The sequence below is a fragment of the Sporothrix brasiliensis genome (genome assembly GCF_000820605.1).
Source record: "Sporothrix brasiliensis 5110 chromosome Unknown Cont18, whole genome shotgun sequence".
NCBI classification, from domain to species: Eukaryota; Fungi; Ascomycota; class Sordariomycetes; order Ophiostomatales; family Ophiostomataceae; genus Sporothrix; species Sporothrix brasiliensis.
Genome location: NW_024467137.1, coordinates 2,537,367 through 2,558,961, shown reverse-complemented (window position 1 = coordinate 2,558,961; position 21,595 = coordinate 2,537,367). Strand labels below are relative to the sequence as shown.

The 21,595-nt window shown below is 55.8% G+C and overlaps 4 protein-coding genes across 4 annotated transcripts; 2 read left to right on the top strand and 2 right to left on the bottom strand.

Moving 5' to 3' along the window:
* Positions 1-4,706: 4,706 nt before the first annotated feature.
* Positions 4,707-5,705, top strand: SPBR_01889 (uncharacterized protein; the record flags this gene model as incomplete). The annotated part of the gene is made up of 1 exon (XM_040760199.1): positions 4,707-5,705. The coding sequence occupies one exon, from the start codon at positions 4,707-4,709 to the stop codon at positions 5,703-5,705; it is 999 nt and encodes a 332-aa protein (XP_040619684.1).
* A 6,911-nt stretch (positions 5,706-12,616) lies between these two features.
* Positions 12,617-14,239, top strand: SPBR_01611 (uncharacterized protein; the record flags this gene model as incomplete). Its single annotated transcript, XM_040759921.1, has 2 exons — positions 12,617-14,104; positions 14,174-14,239. 2 exons carry the CDS (start codon positions 12,617-12,619, stop codon positions 14,237-14,239), a joined length of 1,554 nt encoding a protein of 517 aa, XP_040619683.1.
* A 564-nt stretch (positions 14,240-14,803) lies between these two features.
* Positions 14,804-16,615, bottom strand: SPBR_01544 (uncharacterized protein; the record flags this gene model as incomplete). The annotated part of the gene is made up of 1 exon (XM_040759854.1): positions 14,804-16,615. One exon carries the CDS (start codon positions 16,613-16,615, stop codon positions 14,804-14,806), a length of 1,812 nt encoding a protein of 603 aa, XP_040619682.1.
* Positions 16,616-17,300: 685 nt separating this feature from the next.
* Positions 17,301-20,816, bottom strand: SPBR_01247 (phosphatidylinositol glycan, class O; the record flags this gene model as incomplete). Its single annotated transcript, XM_040759558.1, has 1 exon — positions 17,301-20,816. One exon carries the CDS (start codon positions 20,814-20,816, stop codon positions 17,301-17,303), a length of 3,516 nt encoding a protein of 1,171 aa, XP_040619681.1.
* Between the last annotated feature and the right edge of the window lie 779 nt (positions 20,817-21,595).

Below are 21,595 nucleotides of genomic sequence, written 5' to 3'. Positions count from 1 at the left end.
CATCTCGGGGAATTGGATTCCGCCTGCTATGTGGCCGAGAAGTCGAATTGACCCGCGAAGATGCGTTGATTGAACGAGGCCTTGCGATGTGCGCGATACGACTACACGATATGCGAGGCACGACGGGCGACACTTCTGGCGACACTTTTGGCGACAGGCACCGTTGCCTTGCCCACCAACGTTTAAATTGATTGCATCGTGAAAAGAGAAAATACGAGTGGAGCCAGTCTCCCAGCGCGACAGGGGCCGCGCAAGGCTGGCGTGGCTTTGGACAGGCAACGGCAAAAGAACCGCCGGAGGAACCCAGACGGGCCCCCTGAGAGAAGGCTGCAAGGCATCCAGGCCGGCACAATCACCGAAAGTGCGAGATACGAGAGGACGGCCCAGCAAAGGCTTCCTAAAAGGGCCATTTGAAGCGACAGCACATCGACAACCGACCACCGCATCCTCTCGCGTATTGCGTGCCTTGCCTCACAAGGGACCTTCCACGCCCAAATACGGCATCATACGACACGATGCGCCGTACTTTGTACTTCGGAAGTGATGCTTGCCGTCGCTTGTCCAAGCCACGATTTTGCGCCCAGTTGCGCCAAGTGTACGCCCATCGCTGCGAGCACACTGAAAGAAGAAGGTGGACCGGCTCGACAGTCATCATTCTCTTCTAATTCGAACAAGAGGTAGGCCGTATTCTACTCGACACAATACACGGCCGGGTTCAAAACTCTCGCTTAATGCAGCCTTGTTCAGGAAATGATGGGATGGCTCACAAGGGCATTCCCCCAAGCCTCGCCCTTGCCCCACTGGGAAGATTTGAGATATACGACATACGACGTGAGATTGCAGATACGGCGTATTTGGTTTTGTAATCATGGCTTTCCCGTTTTGGGGGAGGAAGGGAAGGGGATCAACTTGGCGCACCGTTTTGAAAAGTCGGTCGGGGTTTTCGCTTCGGCCGACTTCCAAGGGCCCGAGTGGAGTGCGACGTGAGGCTTGCGACTGCACTTGCACCATTAGGTCATCGACCGCCGCACTGGCGCTCTTGGGCCGCTCGTATTACGAGGCCAGCGTTGTGGTGTGTTGAGCTACCATGCGTAGATTAGGTAACATTGGGACAGGGTCCTTGCTTCGCAGTCGGCACGATTTTGCTCCTAGGACTCTCTTCGGACTTTTTGTGGTGCTGCTTTTCTTTCTATTTCTCGCTTTTCTTAGCAAAGCGAGAACGAGCAAAACGGTGTCCCCCCACAGTCTTCAGTCTTCAAAGCCTTCAGGCACCAGCATTTAGAAACGAGGGGCACGTAAAGGCGTGTGGCTTGGTCAATTATCGATCTGGGTCGGTGTTGAATCTATTTTTCCTCCGTTAGGGCGTACTGTCATCCTTTTGATCCGCGTTCTTCAACATAACGGGTAAGAGTTGAAAGCCAACAACAGAAAAGACATGATGAGAACATGCTCACAGCCTCACGCCGTCATGGCGCCAGTCGAGTTAAACGGAGATATCGCAAAGAAAGTTCCGTGAGAATATGCACCAACCTCAACTATGAACTTCTCGTCTGACTTCCGGCCGGCAGTCCTTTCCGCCCGTGGGCTGTTGCCTTTTTCCATCTTCCGAGACAGTTATTAGGTCGACGACGGGAGGGATAACAAAATCTTCGAATAGGATGCTTGTCTCATGAAAAAAGGAGTCACGTATTGCCTAGTTAGGAAATTAATCTTTCAAATCATCATCGTTTGCTCACTTGACATTGTCACGGCAATACGGACTTACTCCGTCAGACAGTCGCGGATCATCACGCCAACAACCGCGGACAACAGTCCTGTCTGACTGGCTGACATAAGAATGAGAAGCGCCTGCCAAACTACGATTCCCATCACACGGCCATCCGTTCATCAAGGTGCGACGAACGGATATACATTCTACAGACACGGCTGTATGTCGTGCAGCAGTTCGATACGGAGGTGTGCGCCGTTCCAAGGACTTTAGGGAAGTGAGAGTACACCGTCCGTAATGCCAAAGTGCCAATCTGTCCTTCGAAGAGGGTGGAAGGTGCTGGGCCTAGATGGAATCAGCCGAATAACACAAATCCACGAAAGGATTAGAAATTTCACAGCCGCGTTTGTCAGGAACAAGGGACGAGCACCAATTAGCGGGTTACAGGGCCTGTCCGTTTTCTCGTAGATTGCCTTAGCGAGTGTACGATTTATAGGAGCAGTGAATGCGACTGTGATGACGCCAGCCCGGTGTAATTCGTATTGTGCAGTCTTTCACTCTCAATAAAGTGACACCCTGTCCACTCAGTCTAAAACGGCCACCATAACTTCAACTTCACTACAGAACAAAGAAACCAATCCGTTATGCTCCCGCCGGCTGCAAACCGTTTTCGTGCCAAATCTCTGACACGCTGGCGTAGCTTACGAATTACAAACCAGCAAAAGAGAGAGGCCTGATAGCCGAGCGATTCACCGCCGTCTTGTCGATCGTCGAACACGCATGTTAAACGTCGACGACGACGTCCACAAATCAGAACCGGACGCATTCGACGTTCGAGTATCATTGAGGTGCGATCTGGTCCACCGGTGGAATTTGTCACATTCCAGTATGTCCTCGACTTTATTATTCGATCCATGCCGACTTTGTTAAAAAAGCGGTTGTGAAACGACAAAACAGCTTTTCTTCCGTCCAAGTCGGTCGCATCCAAATTGACGGAAAGGAAGCGACATCAGCGTGAACTGCGGTACGGAGGACAAGCACGCGGCGTCATCAATCGCAAACCGTCATCATATCCAGGGCCCAGGGCCAAAAAGGTTGCCGACCGGAGATATGATGCCCTGCAACCGACTTTTCAGTGATGCATGTGCGTAATCTTTGGTTGTCGCAATGCGTTAGGCAGTGAAATTGTGCATTACGTCGTAAGAGGAAGTTGATTGAACATCAAAACGGAAGGAATGAAAAACAGATGCCCGGGAAGACAAAGGGACACCTCAGAGCCATGAAATGGAGAAAGAGCACGCACAGCCAGAATGTCGAAGCCTGGAAGGAACGACTGGTGCGCTACAGAAACGTGCGCATCACGCTCGCTTGGCCTCGCGTTTTGCTCGGCGACCGGGCCAGGACCAGTGCCAATGCCCAGTTCAATGGGGAGGATTCGTGTCTTACTCATTCTGCCTTCGGATTCCTCAGAAACCGCAGCAGAAGTGGATCTCGTTACGAGAGAATGCGAGACGAACCAAGAGACGGACCAGGGCTCCATCGAGGTTCACCGCCGCCGGCTGCGCGTAAAGTGCTGACTAGGAGACTAGTACGTAGGACGTACGTCGTAAAGGCAGAGCGGACGGTGTTTGGGCCTGGGGTTGTTATGACCGGGCTTCGGAGAAAAGAAGGGATTCTGGCATTGCGACAAAACGGTCGCTTGTAAGATACAGTGTCCACCGTTTTCTCCGTCTTCGTACTTTCTCAGGGCGCGCGCCCTTCCCCTGCGTGCTAGGCGTTTTGTTAGCGCCGTTTGGGCAGAGTTTGTTTTGTCAGCTGTGTCGCTTTCGCGACTTGGCAGGTGGGGCCCCTGGCCGTTCCTGCTCGTTCTCGCTGTCACTGCCGTCTCCGTCTCGCGAATGTATGACAGATCCGTTCTGTGCTTGGGACTATTTTGTACAGTTTTCTCGGCACCACGCCCTACTAGCCCCACAGCGCCCTGCGAGTCGTGCCTAACGAGGCAGCAGCATAACCTCCGTCCCCGACTTTTCGCTCTTTCCTCGCTTCCCTCTTTTGTCAGCCACGCCCTTGGTCGTACTTTTGTAATACGTCCTTATACGCGGAAGGCGCCTCCGTTTTGGCTAGCCCCACGCCCCCTCGTACTTGCCCTTGTGCCTGCCCTGCCCTCTGCCCTGGGGCCTTAGGATTTTACTGCTTGGTAAACCCCGGCCAACGGAGACAATGGAAAGTGCGGACCGCCCACGGAATTTTGGCTCGAAAATACGGTGAAATCGGGGAACGGCAAGACTGCGCGTCCAGACCTCAGGGACAAGGAAGGGGGGTGTGCGACGAAAAGGGTGACGAACTAGGCTGCGCCAACTCGCAAAATGGTCGCTTTCGCTTTCTCGTCACGGCCGTTGCTCCTGTTATGGGCTTACGGGTGAGGACTTGGATTGCAAACCGTTTCTTCCTCTCCTTCTTGTTCGTCTCGTTCCGTGGCATCCATTTCGTAGTTAATAATGACCCGTTCGCCCCTTCCTCGAGTCTGTCTTCTTTCTCGATCTCTCCTTCCATTCTCAATTCAACTCAACTCGACTCTGCAACTTGCACCTTCCTCAACATAACAGGAACAGAACAGCAGCAGCAACAGCATCAGCATCTGCAAACAATCTTGACTTGATCTCTTCACGAGCTTCACCTCTCCAGTCCCCCTCCAGTCCATGACCACCACCTCTCCATTATTACATAACTTCGCAGCCCCAACCAGGTTCCCAGTCATACTGACAAGCCGCCACCATTTTTTCGCACGCAAAACTCGTTCGCCTAGAACAAGTAGCAGACAAAGCACGAAACCCCGAGAACCGCCCCACCACAACAGCCGCAGTTCCGCAATCGGGTCTTGTCTTTCACCATCTCTTTGAGTCACAGGCAGCCCTTTGAGAGCCCTGTGTTTGTCCATACATAATCTATCCACACCCAAAAGTCTTTTTTGGATACTGCTTTTTTCTCTCTCTTCACAATGTCTACAACAACAACATCAACATTCTCGTCTACCAAGACGTCACCCCTTGCTCCCTCTCCCTTCTCCGCACCACAACGCAAGACCATGAGCATCACACAAACCTACTTCCTGGCCCACAAGGCCCGGGCTAAGCTGTCGTCGCAGGCGGCCCGCCCCGACCACGACCTGCGCCTGCTGGTCGGCCACGCCAACCTCTTGGACACTCTGATGCTGGAGCTGGCCGATGCCGAGCGCGAGCAGGAGTCGTGGTTCAACCAGTCGGTGCGCGGCGCCAACAAGGCCCAGCAGCCGCAGCCGGCACCGCAAAAGGCCGACCGCCACGTGCAGTGGGCCGACACCGTCGTCGAGGAAGCCGAGGAGGAGTGGCACGCCGACAACGACGACGACTCGGATGCCAGCTCCGACGCCAGCTCCGACTACAGCGAATCGGACGACGAGTTTGACGAGTTCGAGCAGCAGTCGCCTGCGTCGTCTGTGGAGGACGACGAGGACATTTTGATGGCCGACGCCGCGCCTCTGCGCCGCGTGGCCTCGAACAAGGCGGCCGTGGAGACGGTCGACGAGGACGCGTACAGCACAGCAGACGATGAGGAGGAGGAGGACGACGACGACGAGGCGTACGACGAAGAGTCCGACGCCGCCCGCCTCACCCTCACCCGCTCTCCCTCCCACTCTGCCTCGTCCGCCTCGCTCTCTTTACCCGCCTCCATCGCCCACATCTCGTCACCACCGGAACTGGTCATCGAGGAGGACTCGGACATTTCGTCCGAGGACGACGAGTCCTCGATGCCGCCGTCGCCGCCGGCGGTGACCCTGCAGTCCTTTGACAAGAAGGCGGCAGCGGGTCTCGCCAAGACGGCGGCGACCACGGCCATCAAGGCCATCGCGTCGCCGCAAGAAGACGACCACGATGCTTTCGACGACGACAGCACAGCACACTACTTTTTGCCGCCGCGCAACCCTGCAAGGTTGATCACGGCGCTGTCTGTCTACTAAGACAAAAAACCCTATCCACCTTTTTGTCTTTTTTCTCTCACGAAAGCGTCTTGTTTCTTGCATCTTCTCTTGCATAGCGAATACCTCTTCATATTTCGTTTCATTTCTCGGATACCATATTGGCGGGTTGTCTTTTTTAGAATCACACAAAAAAAGCGAATTTCTGTTTTTATTTGTCTACGGGGTTTTGGGAACTAGAGCAGGTTAGCTACAACATCTCCAACATTTACAGGCACCGCACTCCCTCGAAAAATAGAGGTTGAGCGTAGTCGCCTACGAATATAATTTATTCAAACAAAACCTTTCAAAAGTTCTAGTGACCAAGCATGCAAAGTGCCATAGTAAAATATCAAAGAAACTTCATGTCCTGAAAATACGAATCGTATCAAATCAGGCATAAGTTGACACGACAGACGGATACGATGTATAGCAAGTGGCAATGCTTTCTTTTTTATTTTCTTTTCCCCCTGTTTCTTCTTTATCTTGCTCCTGCGTTGGGGTAGAGTCTCGGTGTAAAAAATTGGATTGCCCCTGTCCTGCTTGAGGACAGCGAATCAACACCTTTGATCGGCCCTCCCTAGGCAGCGCTGTTTCAGCCGCCAGGCGACAGACAGTGACGACAGCGCCGATGTCAACTGCCAAAGTGTCCTATTTATGTACATCTCTGCTGTTTCAACGCTTCATTTTCACATCAATCACTCAACTACGTCGTACATGATGTCGTCGATGTTTTCTATGATCTAATCGGAAGAGTGTTGTGGGGACATGGAGGGTGAAATCGATTGCGAGATACTGCCCAGCTAAGGGCCCATCGAGGAGGCGACAGCCATAAAGATTTTTTTTTTTAAAAAAAAAAAAAAAAAGAGGGCGGCTGGCGGATAGATAGACTGATAAGGAAATTTAGTGCGATTGAGCGAGCGATAAGGAGAGTCATCGTACGGGAAAGGGCCAGACCAGATCGAGGACCAGTCAGTCCATCGCAACAGCGCGAGGCCTAGAAGGAGGGGCCCGGATCGGACCCACTCTGCACTTTTGCTCCCTACATAAGTGGGGTCCATTCTTGGGAAAGAGTCACGGGCGCGCCAGAGCGCGTGGATAGCGGTGGGGCACAGTGGGACAGGGACGGTGGGCTTCTTTGGCCGAGGGTGGGCGTCGGCTTTTGTCACGCATTTTGTCACCTTTTGACTCATCCGCTCGTCACTCCGCCCCATGCCCGTAATTACAGACCACAACGTCCGCGTCCAATCAGGAACCATCTCTGGACCTGGCAAAGCCTTTGTGCGAATTGCTTTGAGCATTTCAAAGCCCTTGATCCCAAAGCCCTTGATCCCAAAGCCCTTGATCCTTTTCCTTTCATTCGGCTCGTCGTCGGTTACGGAATTGCGATGGCCCTTTGACAATGGCTCTCTTCTACTACGCCATCCTTTGTCGAGCCTTTTGATAACCGCCCAAGAGTTGCGTGACACTTCGAGTCCTTCTTTGGACGTTCGGCTTGAAACTCAGAGACACACAGGTCGTGTAATTACAAGCTGACATATCCCCAAACATCAGAAAGAGGGGTCAAACGGCCGTGGTTGACGGCGCTGTCCTGTCTTTCGCTTTCCTGCTGATACTACTGGTGAGAAAACGACAAACGATGGCACTGGTGCTGATTCTGCTTATGATAGACGACGGTTGTCATACCCTGTAGTTGCTCGCCCCATCTTACCTAGGACAGACAAACGCCGAGGAGGCTGACCAATGCGACCAACACGTCAGAACCGTTGGCTATCGTCACGCACAACAAAGGGGATACCAATGAGGACCCAATGAGAACAACGACGGTTTATCGTTTGACCCTTTGCAGTGGCATCATCAGCGGGAGCGTTTCAATGAGACAAAGACCAGTAGCCGAGCACGCCATCATTGGCTTATACGCTCAGTGGTATCATGCATTTGAAATCCGGGGTGTGAACCCCCAGGGATCTGACGTCTCCATCGTGTCATTTTCCCTGCTAACGGGGCTACAGTTAATCAGCAAACAGGCTTGTAGACGATCGTAGCGCTGCGGACGTTGGCTGTTGCTGTTCGATGGACAACTCAAACTAAGGAGATAAGCGACGGCTCCGGATTTATGATCACGTCGCAGCACCAACGGACAATGGCCCGACAGCTGTCAAAAACGGGCTATTGGAAAGCCATCACGTTTGGGTCGTGACGATTCCTAAGCGGCTCTGGTCTGACCTCACAAACCCTCTCGGAAAACAGGGAGACGTGACAAAACAAAAAATAAGAGCACACACTCTGTACTCCGTAGTTGTAATTGCACAATGAAACGAGGGATGCGCTGCAGGGGACACGCGCAACATGCTCAGCTTTGCATGTCCCAATTCGGATTCCGTTTCATGGCCCAACGTCGACCGTCGTCCAGCATCGATACTTGTCGGCAACTCTCTTGACGGGCCCCCATCTAGACGAGTGCCAAAAGTGTAAAGTGGATAGATAGCATTAGGTTTGGCCCTGCCAAGAACCTGTGTCCTATTTCAAGAGACGTCCAATCTCCATCAAACTCCTAGGCAACGTCGGGTATCCTACTCGTATTGGCCTTTGCGGCTGTGGTTGTCCCAGGAGATACACGACAGAGCGAGGCTTTGTGTGCAGGCACGTGTCTTACAACTATGACGGATGGACAGATTTGATAAGTCGAGACGGATTTGGGCACAGGACGTTTCCGAGTCCGTATTCCGTAGGGAAGGAGCAATAGGGAGCAATATGGGGCCGTTCCCTGCGCATACGACGTCGAGTTCAGAGTACAGTAGGAACTTGCGTCGCGTGTAAAAATAGCAGCCAAGACCAGGCTATGAATAAATACTCCACGCAACACGGAGACGTACATGGCCCACTTTCAGAATGTGGGAGCCTGGAAACAGGCGAGGGATTGTATGTCGTACTCCGTAGACGAGATAAAAAGGAGACGTCGTTTTCGCTCTTCTCGTTTTCCAGTTCTATTAACAGAAGCAATTTATTTGCGTATTTGCTGCGCAACAGGCAGTCGTACGATGTATTATTATTATATGAGAAAGGAACTGTTGCGCGGCCCGAACACTTTCCAACACGGAGCTCAACTGCCACCTGCAATGCGACGCAACAGCTCAACAGCTGGAACGGAGTACCGCAGTTAGGGCCCGAACGGTATTCTTTATATTCCGTTCGGAAGAACGACTTTCATCGACAATTGAAGACCCGACAAGTAGAGAGAGTCTGTCGACGAGTTGTCGTGAGCTCCGTGACCGGGCCAGGAAGGTGCGCCTGGCCTTAGCGGCCGCTGCCGCTGGCCGTTACCGCTTGCCGTTTCCGGCGCAAACAGCACTCCGACAAGCGGAAAGACGTCTGGTAGACGAAACAGGAAAGAGGAAGGTGGCTGTTGTGGGCAGTTACAACTACAATCTATGTTTCTATGCTGTTGCAAAGCCTTGTGCCTATCTCGGAACGTCCGTATCGATCGCATCATGCACGTTCGCAAAGGCCCTGTCGTGATGGCAGAAACGGGGCTGGAACGCGGCAGGCGGCGGCAAATGGACCACGACGGTGGTGTGAAGTCAATTGACAGCATTCCCGCAATTCCCATAAAACGGGGAAGCCAGAGGGCTGCGCGACTACAGGTAACCGGCTGGACCATGGCATCTTGATCTGGAATATTACAGCCAGCCGTCTGTCCGCTGGACGATGTTCGGCCCTCGGTCTGTGACTATCTTTACGCATTGGGATCGTTACAGTTTCCCCAGGAAATGCGCAGCCCGCCTTGACTCGACAGACCGAAGACGCGAGCGGCCGTGGAGCTAACAAGTAAACATCATGTGCCCCTGCCCATTGTGTCGTGCGGGTCCTGCTATTTTCCCCCATCTCTCGTCTGGAACCGGTTGCCGGAATTACCACCGATGACCGCTATTGCGACATAGGACACACAAGCCAGATGACAAAACATCTGTAGAGCTCGACGACAGTGCGTTCGTTTCCAAAAACTCGTCTTGTTATGTCAGCACAAAGAAAACGTCAAATCAATCCTCCCGTGTGCTTTATCAAAACGGTGTTTGGGCTCTGATGGCCGTCTCGTACAGAGGCAGCGCATTCAAATCATGCATGAATCTGCTGAGCCCTGTCAAAGCCTCGTACGGAGTACCGGGCATGATATCGTATTCGTACGCATCTGCACACGCATTCAAAATCCCGATCTGATAACAACAGGGCCATCGTCACGGCCTGTCAAAGCAGTAAAGGAAATACGGCTTTTACGGAATGGTTGGTTTCATGGCGTGCTTGTCACGAGAAGACATTCGAGTGTCTGATGCCCTGCTCCATACGCACGGAAGACTCACGCGCTCTGGCCCTTGTCAAGCACGAGGACTGGTGTTGATGATCTGGAAGGCACGAGAAAGCGAAGCACCGCTCAACGTGACAGCAAGTCGCGGCCCGGATGGGGCGGATTTGAGTTGTCAAGACAAGGACAAAACGGTCAAGCGAGATTTGCGTTTGCTCAAGGCCCTGGACATTGCGAATCGGAGCAAACGTTCCACCCCTCCCCCGGCACGGCAATATGGATACGTTCGTACCTGGCGACGGTACCGTTCTTCTGGAACAAGAAATGGTGGTGAGGGGAGGTGTCAGACGGACGCGGAGAGTTTGTGTGGAACGGGCGCACGAGTCGTTCGTCCGAGGCACAAGACGACAAAACATAAAAACGGCGGCGCACACCTGCTGATGACCTGCCCGTCATGCCAGTATGGGACTGTCATACACTTGTTTGTCATCAAGGCGAGGGTGTGCGCGGTGTTAGCCTTGAAAACACGGAGTATGGCCGCGTGGTGCTTCGACAGCAAACTCCATGCCGTGTCGTGGAGAGCCCGTTTTCAAACCAAATTGGAACTGTGTCTTGACCGTTTCGACACTCTTCTGCAACATCTTGTCCTGAGGCTCGTTTTGCACGCCCTTCCAATCGGTGTTTGTTTTGTTGGCGTTCTGTCCTCGTGGCCTGTCCGTCCGGGAACGGCGGAAGAGAACACCTAGGGTATGACTGAGTACGGAAACGGCGCCTTGCGTTTTTGGGACGCTGCCGCGCTGTTGGAACGGTCCATTCATTTTCTGCTAGGATTAACTCTGTTATTTTTCCGTACGACATACGCTGCCGAGTTATCCTAATGCCTCGCTGCCAACTAGCTTGGTCTTGTTTTATGCACGATCTCGCTTCTTCGCTCTTATGCTTCTGTGAGTTAAGGCCCTGTCATCCATACGGTTCTTTGCTCCGCTTGCCGCTCTCTGTCTTATATCTCCCAACTCTAATTTTCAAGCAGGGCCCCACTGGAGGCAAGATGAAAAGAGCGACGAAAAAACAGCAAAAATCCCATGCAAGAAAGACCAGAGAAAAAAAAGATAGCGGAGCTCGGACGTCGACAACACGTCCGACATGAACCGAGGACCACAGGGCAAACAAATCCAAATGGTTGGCGCGCTAGAAGGCTGCAAGGAAGCGCTAGAAATCTTTGAGCCGGGTGAACTGGTTTTCGTCGCTTGGCTGCCATCCGATCACAAAGCATCCGCAACTACGGAAGACCGAAGGTGGGACGGAAGATCGTGAAGCAGGGGAAAAAATAGTGCAAAAAGAAAAAAAGAAAAAAAGAAAGGATCTATGAAAAAAGAGGACCCAAGGAAGAAAAAGGAACGAGAAAAGGGCCGCCACGAACACAAGCAACTGCGGCCAGGACTATTTTGTTATTTGTTGCCGTTTCCGTTCTCGTGTCCACATTGTTGGCTTACTTCCTCTTGTCAGTCTTGCAAAACTTCACACTCCGAGGCGGCTATGTCGGCCGCAGTTGCGAGAATAATCATATACGCAATGTGCCTCGGAGCGTCGAACTATGACCACCGAGGGCCATGCTGGATTGAGGTGCTGCAGTTTTGAGCTTGAACGTTGTCCGTTTCTTGGCGCCGACAAACCATCCAAAGAACAAAGTGGTTTTGCAATCAAAATCATTGGTAAATGGGCTGCAAGACTCTTGTCGCCGTTTTGTTGTGAGCCCCGAGGAGACAGAGTCCAACGCCGAGGCGGCCAAGAAAGAGCACGTCCAGCAGCCCAGACGGGTGTAGACCTTGCGGGACGTCTCCGAGCAAACTCCGGAGCCGCATCGGCATCGTCTTTGTCGTGCCAGTCCAACTCACGACTCAGGACGTCTCTTCTCTCGTCTAAACCGAATCACGGACTCAGTGTCGATTATAGACATCTCTCGAAAACTATGTCGTGCATACCATGATTTATGCTTCAGCTGTCAGCAAGCTGACTTGTCGCCAGTGCTGAGCGAGTTTGCTTTGTTGGCTATACTGTGTTATGTCGTATGGCGCATGCCGCCAAAGCCTCCGACCGTTTAATCTACATTGTGCTCTGTTTTGATGACAGCTACAAACACTTGCTCTTTCCTAATTTGCATGGCTTCTTCTCCCTATCCTTTCTCCTTTGATTGTGTCACGAGGCTGGCGTTGCGTGAGGAAGGAGGGAGGCGCAGAAGGCGCAAAGGAGAGCAAATGCGGCCAGCACCTGCCGACAGCAGCGCCTGCCATTGGCTACGCACCTTCCTCCGTTTTGTAAGGGTCCACGGCCCAACCCCGCATCACTGTGGCTGCGTCGCGACTGCCTGTCAGCCTGCCCTGCGCGCCTGCCACCTTGCCGCCTGTGAATGGCTGCATCGACTTGCCATTTGTTGGGAACATCTCTTTGCCAGTCTTTGTGACTCCGACTATGCCTGTGCTTCCTACGACCACACTCCCCCCCGACACTCTCATGGCACCCTAAACAATACATCCGTGGATGGCGACATCTTTTCGACGACACCTCGACGAACGTCCTTGACTCCTTGACCTTATCTTCTTTCCTTATCGTCAAGATGCATCTCCTGTCTCTGATCTCCGCCTCGTCGTGGCTGGTTGTGCTCAGCGGCACGGAGCCTGTACGCGCGGCCGTACTACCAGCGGCTATCACAAACGCGTGGCGGATACCGAGAGTGGCGTCGTGGTTCGGCGGCGGCGACGCGCGGCAGAAGGCGCTGGGTGGCCACACTCCGCAACATGGCGATAGCGGCCTTCGGTGGACCAGCAAAGGGTTTGCCTCGCTCGGCGACTCATACAGCGCGGGCATCGGCACACACCTCGACGGCGGTAAGGAGGCGAGCTGCCGCCTGGGGTTTGGCGCGTATCCGGCCCTGCTGCACGTCGACCTGGGCCTTGACGCGGACGCGTCGGCCGGCAGCAACGGCAACAAAGGAGGAAAGGGCGACAGCAGCGGTGATGCCAACATGACGGCGTTTCAGTGGCTGTCGTGCACAGGCGCCACGACCGCCGACGTTCTCGGCTCGCCGTCGTCCTCCGCGTCGAATCCTGGCCAGATCAACACGCTCCTTACCGATCCAGCCCTGGTTGCGCTCGACTACGTCACCCTCTCCATCGGCGGCAACGATCTGGGCTTCTTTGACGTCATCAACGCCTGTGTGTTCCGCTTCTATGGGTACTACTCGGGCACCTGCGAGGCTGCTCTGCGCGCCTCAGAGCTGCTGCTCGCCGAGGACGACCGCTCGACCGACCCGGCCTCGTTTTCTGCGCGCCTGACCGTGATCCTGCTGCAGCTGCTGGCGCGCGTCCGGTGGGAGAAGCACCCGCAGTTCCGCATCATTGTCACTGGCTACGCGCGCTTCTTCAACGCCGAGACCGATCTGTGCGACCGCGCGTCCATGAGCATCTGGTGGCACTACGGCAACGCGACCGGCGTGCCCGACAACGCCACCGACACCACCTACCTCACCAAGGGCCTGCGCCGCCGCATGAACGGCCTGGTGGCCGGCGCGAACCGCAAGCTCAAGGCGATTGTCGACGGCGTCAACGCCCGCTACGGCAACACGCCGCATGTGCTGTTTGTCGACTACGACGACGCCTTTGAGGGCCACCGCTTCTGCGAGCCCGGCGTGGTCGAGCCGGACTACAAGCGCGATGCGACCTGGTTCTTCCTCGTGGGAGGCACCGACAACGGCGTCGATGTCCCTGACGATGGGCCCGACAAGGGTAAGGATGGCAAAAAGGGCAAAAAGGGCAAAAAGGGCACAAAGGACGCCGTCCCCCTCTCTGCACCGACCGTCGACCCCGACTCGTCCCTGGTCGACCCGCTGCGTTGCCGTGGACCAGCCGACGCCCGCGGCGACTGGGGCGAACGCGCACTGTGTGACATGGTGCAGGCACAAGCTGCCAACCCGGCCCTGCTGCCGGTTGTTGGATCGTTTGACGCTGGCGACGCGGATGCCTCTGTGTATGGCGACGGCCGCCTGGTGTCCCCCGAGAACTCCATGTGGTACGTGCCGACGTACTACGGCAAGACGTTTCACCCAGTGAGTTTCCCTTTGCTACGTTGTCGGCATTTCGTTTTCTCTTGTCGCAGCTTTTGACTAACCGTGCAGCGCTCCAACGGCCATATGGCTGTGCGGGATGCCATCTATCGCACCTGGGAGGAGAACGGCATCTAGACCCTTTGTCGTCGACCTATCGTCTCCGTCATGTTTTACGCCAGTTTGGGATTTTTTTTTGTCATCTTTAGTTTACTATCATTAGCGAATGCGTTTTGTTCTTCTGTTGCCGTTGGACCCTCAGTCATACCCAATATACCCAGTCCATCTTTTGCCCTCGCCTCATGACACGCACATATTCACGAAATAGTCAATGAAATTGATACGTATAAAGCATACATAGTTCCCAGTTCAGCTTGCGCGATTCTCATCTACCGAGTACTTTCAACATGTCGTTGGGTCTTCATTTTGTGAGTTTTTGTATCTTATGTGTAATTGCTGATGTGCCACGTGCGGTGTGCCTTGTCTAAGTTTTGGGTATCTCCAAACGTCCTTTCGTTTTGTTTTCTTTTTCCGTGTTCGTAACCACGTCCTTGCCAATAGATCCAATGGTCGTGTTCGCCTTTCCTAAATCCATTATCCTGCAGCCATTCCGTGTTGAACCCGTATTCTACAACAACCTGGCAAACGCTCTCTGTCTCTCTGTCTCTCTTTCTCTCTTTCTCTCTGTCTCTGCTTGCTCCATCAGTTTGCTGCCAAAATCTCTGCGGCATCCGGTGGCGCGCTGCTATCGATCTTTGTGTCGGCAAACCGCTGCATCTCCGCCTCGTGTGCCTCGCGCAGCGCACGCTCTGCCGCGTTCTTCTTCTCGTGGCTGACGTAGCTCGCGTACCGCAGCGTGCCCAGCGTCAGGATGGCCATGAAGATGATGCCCAGCACGGACCGCCGGATCAACACCCACCGCAGACCCTCAATCTCCGACCGCATCTCGCTGTTGAGCATAATCGTGATCTTGTAGCTCAGCTGCTGGATCGCGCTCTCGAGCGTCTTTTGCTCCTCCCGGACAGCCATCTTGCGGTCGTTGAACAGCTCCTTGACCACGTCGGCCAGCGTCACCAGCTCCTGGTTGACGGACTGGGAAGCAATGTCCACCTCGTGCTGCAGCAGTGTGCGCTGCTGACGCACAAGCTCGTCGGCGCGCCGGCGGTTGTTCCGCACTTCAATGCTGAGCTCGGCACATGCTGCCTTGAACAGGTACGCCTCGTTCTCGACGTCACTCTTGCTGACAAGACCGGTCTGCGCCACATCCAGGTTCTGCGCCAGCAGCGTCCGCACGGCCTTCATGGCCGTGATGGCCTGTCCCTGCCGGTAACCGCCGGCCTCGAGCTGCTTCACCAGCGAGTAGCTGTCAAAGTGATGCACGTACGGCGGCGTGGTCAGGTGCGGTGGAAGCAGCTTGCTCTGTGACAGTGGCTGGCGTGGCGACGACGATCCTTGGTCTCCTGATTTTTGTTGCTGCTGTTGCTGCTGCTGCTGATCAGCCTGCTCTTGTTGTTTCTGACCCGGCTCGAGGACCGCGCCGATGGTGACCTTGGGCGGACCAAGCTCGATTACTGGTGATGTGCCGTCTAGAATGGCGGCAGCGATAGTGGCCGTTTCTGCTGCAGTGGTTGCTGATGCTGCCGCCTCGGCTACTACACCAGCGGGGTCAGTGGGTTTAGCTGTTGTGGTCGGTCCGTCTGTGCGGCCCAGAGTGTCCTGCGCGTCCACGGCCACTGAAGACGCCTCTTGCGACGCAGGCGCGCTTGTCGGCTCCGCATGTCCTATCGATGCGGTCGGTATCGTCTGGTCCGCTGGAGGAGCTAGATCGGCTGGCTCTGCTGAATCTTCTGGTGCTACTGCTGCTACTGCTGCTGCGGCCGGCTTTGCCTTGGCCCCGCTGGATGCTGCTTTGGTCCGCTTGCCATTCGTTTTGGCCGGTCGCTGCTCGTTTGGAGGTGCTGATGATGGCGCAGTCTTTGGTTCTGCTCCTGTCGTTGGCTCTGCTGTCGCGTCCTCGGGCATTGGCGAAGTTGTTGTGGCGGTTGCCTCGTTTTCGTTCGTGGGGGTTTGCTGTGGGGCAACCGCCTTGCCGTGTCGCGGGAAGGCGACCTGCTTAGGCATTGTCGCCGATCCAAAGGCTCTGCATGCGGCTGGAGCCTGGTGGTGGTGTGGTATCCGAGCGCGCTGCGTATTCGCCTTGGCTTCGGCGGTGGAGGATGGCCGCTGTGCCCGCGCGAGGAACGGTGCCACGGCCGTGGGTGACGCGCCTCGGGACCAGCTCGGCTGCGTCGACGGACGATGATGCGGGGCGGGGGCGGCGCTCGTCGACATGGCCCTGGATGGCGATGGCACTTTGGGAGACGCAAGGCCGTTCCGATCTTTAGAATAGCTGCTGCTTTGTCCAGCTGTCGTTGTCCTCGTTGTGCTGCTGCTGCTGGCACTGCCGGCGCTGCGTAGGAGCTGCAGCTGCTGGCCCGGTGCGGGCGCCAGCGCGAGCAGCCTGACGGCGGGCATTGCGTCAATTGGATTGGATGGTGAGTCGGCGAGGAAGAGGAGGAGGTCGTGCAACTAGCAGGCGTGCATGTTCGTGAAGGTTTATTGTTTTTCTTCGCGTGTCCGGCTGTTCGTGAAAGGGGGCAAATTGGGAAAGAGGCGACGGCGTTTCGGCAGTCACCACCTTCTGAGTCTTAAGCAGGACCAGGTAAGTGGAAGGTGCGCACTCAAACATCCAAGGAAAGAAGGTGGGTCCCACAGCGAGGGCGGGTTGCTATTACCTGTTGTGGCCTAGCCTGAAGGCTTTCGTCGGCCAGTGCCGGCAGCTGCTTTGTGGCCAATGGAAATCGTGCCACAGCGCATGTACGCTGTAATGCAGAGTCTGACAACATCGTCGCAGAGCCAATTTTCTGCTCTTCACAGTTCACAGAGTATGTTTTTTTTATTTTTATTTTAAAAAATTAAAATTCGTTTGTAGCAGAAGGCTCTAGTCTATGAAAATGTTGCAAAATGGACATTGTACACATTATATATTTTATACAAAAGTGATCAGACGAAAGCTGCGCTACGTAGTCGCTTCTCTTCGTCTTAGTGCGCCGTCTATATGGACGAAACCCTTATGCTTCGCTTCCCAACCTCCCTGAATACATCTCGTAACCTGACACCATATAACCCCCCGTGGTATTGTCGAGGCAATGCTCGTCTTCTAATAGTCGTCCACCCAGCCAAACACCTCACTGACCGCGAGCGTGTTGGACCGCAGCCCCACGAGCGCCAGCACAACAGCGGCAATGTCCACGACGAGCAACGCTGCCGCCGCCATCATGAAGCGTGGGTTGAACACCCGGTACAGCATCAGGTGCCGCCGCAGATGGCCGGCCCACGCCATCGTGGCCAGGGCCTCGACGGCAAAGTACGCGGCAAAGCCGGCCAGCGCGCGGCTCGTCGGCGACAGCAAGCCACCCCGCCGCCGGGGGCCTGTCTTCCACAGAACGAGGACCGGCACGGCGGCGACGGTAATAAAGTGGCCCGGAAACGTGTTTGCTGCAATGACAAGAGGGCTCCAGGGGTAGCGCACCGAAAAGAGCGGGATGAAGGCGCTGTCCCACTGGATGCTAGAGAGGGTGGCCTGGTGGCCTGTCGTAAAGTAGTGGAAGTTGGCGAGCATGGCGAGAATCACCGGGCCGATTACAGTGACCGACGAGGGGGTTGCGGTGGAGGCGGCTGCCGCAGCGTTGGCCGAGGCAGCATCCGTGGCCGTCGCAACTGACACACCGTTGATAGTCGCCGTGGGGCCCGCCTCCTCCTCCTCCTCAATGGATGCGAGCAGGCTACGGTTGCCCGTGCTCACATTGGTGCCACGGTCACCGCTGGCGGCCGACTCGTCGCCGTCGGGCTCTTGGGGGCCGCCCGACTTGAGCAAGTCGAGCAGCTCGAGCAGCGAAAGCACTTGCCACAGCATCAGGGCGAGCGCACCGCCACCCATGGGCTTCGACAGCTGCACCCCAGCAACGAGCAAGTTGACCACCAGCAGCAGGTATCGGGCGCCGTGTGCGTTCGCGTAGCCCAGGACGGCCACCTGTGCACGGTTCGACCCCGGCGCCGCGCGCGCCGAGAAAGACACGCAGGGGCCCGCCCAGACAAAACCCACAGTGCCTGCAACAAGAGCGAGCCCCAGCACCGTCTGCGCAACATAAACAGAAGCGGTCTTGACGGTGCCCGCAGGGAATGCGTCGGCCCACCAGTTGCCGCTGTCGGCGGCGTCGAGCGTCCAGTACACAGCTGCCATGAAGAGACCGCCGCGGAAGACATAGCCGATCCACGTCGGGGCCAGACCCTCATAAGAGCGCGTCGGCTCGAAAAAGGAGCGCACGATCGTGGGCATGATGAGGAAGACTGCAAAGGGGACGGCTAGCTGCCAAACGGCCGAGGTCGACGAGTTGGCAGATGCGTAGTAGGTAGAGGTGCAGTACGGCATCTGCTCCTCACGACAGAGCTTCGACAGGGATGCTAGGCGACCCAGCAGAACGAACATCACGGCGTGGTAGATGCCGAGGGCACGGTCGCCAGGCGTAACGAGGCGTAGTGAGGCCAGTGCGGCCACGAAGCCAAACGTGGCCAGGAAGAAGAGCAGGATGTTGTCCTCCCAGATAGTATAGGAGTTGGACGCAAAGCCGGCCGACTGGGCAACCGTGAACACAAACGCCATCCAGCCCCAGACGCTGCTCGGCAGCAGGCGCCACAGGCGACGCCGGCCAACACGGCCGAGCAGCTGCGCAGATACAACAAGCGTGCTTGCGAGGGCTGCGTAGCCAGCGAATGCGTACCACGGCTCGGAGCCGTTCCTCACCACAGATGCCCAGGCGATGCCGGCAGCCAAAATGGGAACGCCACCGGCCAGACCGCCCACCACAAGCCATGCATGCTGGGTTTGCTGCTGTAGCAAGTCCGAGTCGTCGTCCTTGTTCTTGCTGGCCAGGTCCTCGCCGTCGACCAGCTCACCCTGGAGCTCGAGCAGCATCTCGGCGTGGTCAAGTTCCGCGTCCTCGATGAGCACAATGCCCTCATCGTCGTCGTCGGTATCGCCGCGGCGCGAGGCATACAAAAGCAGCGATATGACGCCAGAGGCCATGATGGCGATGCCCAGAATCATGCTGCCGACATCGAAGTTGGCCCACAGCTCCTTGCAGGTGCGCAGCGTCTCAGCCTGGTACACGGCAAGGGCCGCATAGGCTTCGGCCATGGTCTGCTTTTTGGAAGAGGACTTGATCAGTGGCGGTCGCACCGGAGCGTCGGCGTTTTCGAAACCCTGTGCCTCCGCATACGACGCCTGGTAACGATCGATGCCGGCAGCTGTAAGCTCACCCACAGTGGCCAGATTGGCCCAGTCGTCGCCGTTGGGGCCCACAAAGGCCTCCTCAATCGGCCAGCCTAGGTTGTTGTAGGGGATGGGAAGGCCCAGGAGCAGGGCCAGGGTGGGCACGAGATCGATCTGATTGACAGGGCGTTCCTTGGCCGTGGCAGGCGGTGTGACAAAGGCCGGGTCGGTGCGGCCAAACAGCGGGCGCCGTGCGTACATCCACAGCGCGGCCTCGATTTCGTCGTCGCTCTCGCCGCCGTGGTCGCCCTTGCTGTCCATGCCGTGGTCCCCCATCACAACGAGTAGTGTGTCGTCGTCGATCGTGGCTACTAGGCGCCGAATGAAGTCGTCCATCTGCTGCAGCTTCTCGCGCATCGCCGGATGGCTGGGGCCGTAGCGGTGGCCGGCATGGTCGACGCCCAAGCAATGGCCGATGAGCACGTCCCAGGGGTGCTCTTTTTGGACCTGCGACTCCATGAGCGGGAAAATGTGGTCGAGCACACCGTTGTCGACCGTGTGCAAGTCCCAAACATTGAAACTGTCGTAGGCACGGCTGACGTTGGGCGCAAAGTAGCCCGGGAAAAGTGCGGTCCAGGTGTCGTCGCCCAGGTGTACGATAGTCTTGCCAAGGGTGTGCATCTGCGCCAGCAGGTTATCCTCCTCGACTGCGGTGCCGGCAAAGTTGCTGCCCATGTCCATGAACGTGGGAAGGGTGCCAGTCGTGAGGCCCTTGAGGCGCTGGAGCGTCGTAGTCGGCGGGTCGGCAATGAACGGTCGCAGGAACGCGTGGGTCGGGTCGGAGACGGCAGTCTCGTAGAGGAAGGGGAACGAGTTGTGGAAGAGTTCGGCCTGTGTATCGTTGATGCTTCCGCTGCCGACGGGTACTGTGAAATCATAGCGGAGCGCGTCGATGAGCACAATGACGGCACGATCAAACGTCTTGGGGTGCCAGCAGCCCTTGGCCGGGTCGGAAATGTGGCTGCTGCCAGCATCGCCCAACGGGCTCACGGCACAGCCTGACTGCTCGTCCAGGACCAGCCGGGTGAGCAGGAAGCCGGATGTGAAGTAGAAGATGCCCACAGCGTGCACCACCACCAGCCAGAGCCAAAAACCCACGGTCCACATCCAGCGACGCTCATAGGCTGACTTGCGAGCAGCCTCACGCAGTGCTCGCCGCCGCTCGAGGGCGGTAGCCCGATTGTGCTCTGTATGCGCGTCTGCGCGACCAGCCCGCGCAGCATCCTCAATCTGCTTGATCCGGTTGGCAGCAGCAAATTGCTTAGCAATGGTCTGGTATTCGGTGTTTGTCGTCGGCGTCTCGGAGGTCACCGTCGCTTTTTTTCGCGAGCTTGGGGGTGCCATCGTGGGAGTGCAAACGATGGAAGGAATCGACGAAGGGAGTACGTCCAGCAGAGAAGACGCGATGAATTCGTCAAAAGAATTGGAGAGGCAAAGAGGAAATAGTTCAAAAAGTGCCTCGCGCGGCAAAGGAGAGCTTCAGCATATGGCTCATGGCCATGTTTCAAAGGATTCCAGAGAAGCGTGCTGCCAGGGAGGGTCGATGAAAGGTATACGACAAATGGAATACTAAAGAGATCAAAAGGTACGATGAAGAAGAAGAAGAAACACAAAGGAAACGGGGCACATGGACACTGTGCTGTCGATCACCAAAGAAAGAGAGCGTTGTGGGAGGAGAAAAGGAGAGATTGAGAGAAAGATGGAGCCAGATGAGGTCTGTAGCACAAAAATTGATACGGGCTAAGCAGGCACAGAAAGACTTGACGTTGGCTCTTTCTCTGCTGGCGTCGTTTCGCGTCGGTCGTAGCTACTGAAAACGGGTTTAACACGTTGTAGTATTGGAAAGCCACATTGAACACGATCTTGACGGTCCCTCTTTCCTCCTTGACTCGGTAGTAATTTTAAGCGATTCGGTGGATCGCCAGGCAAGACCGACTCTCGCAGCTTCCTTTCCAATTCGGTCATTTTCCCTAACTGCGCGCCGCCAGCGAGTTCATAGTAGCAAACGGCGAAGACGCCAAATGCTCGGGAGTGGCGGCCCCACCAAAGAAGCACTGTCCTATGATGTACTTCTAAACCCATGACTCGAGCGGACAAAACACAACCAGCGACGTCAAACGAAT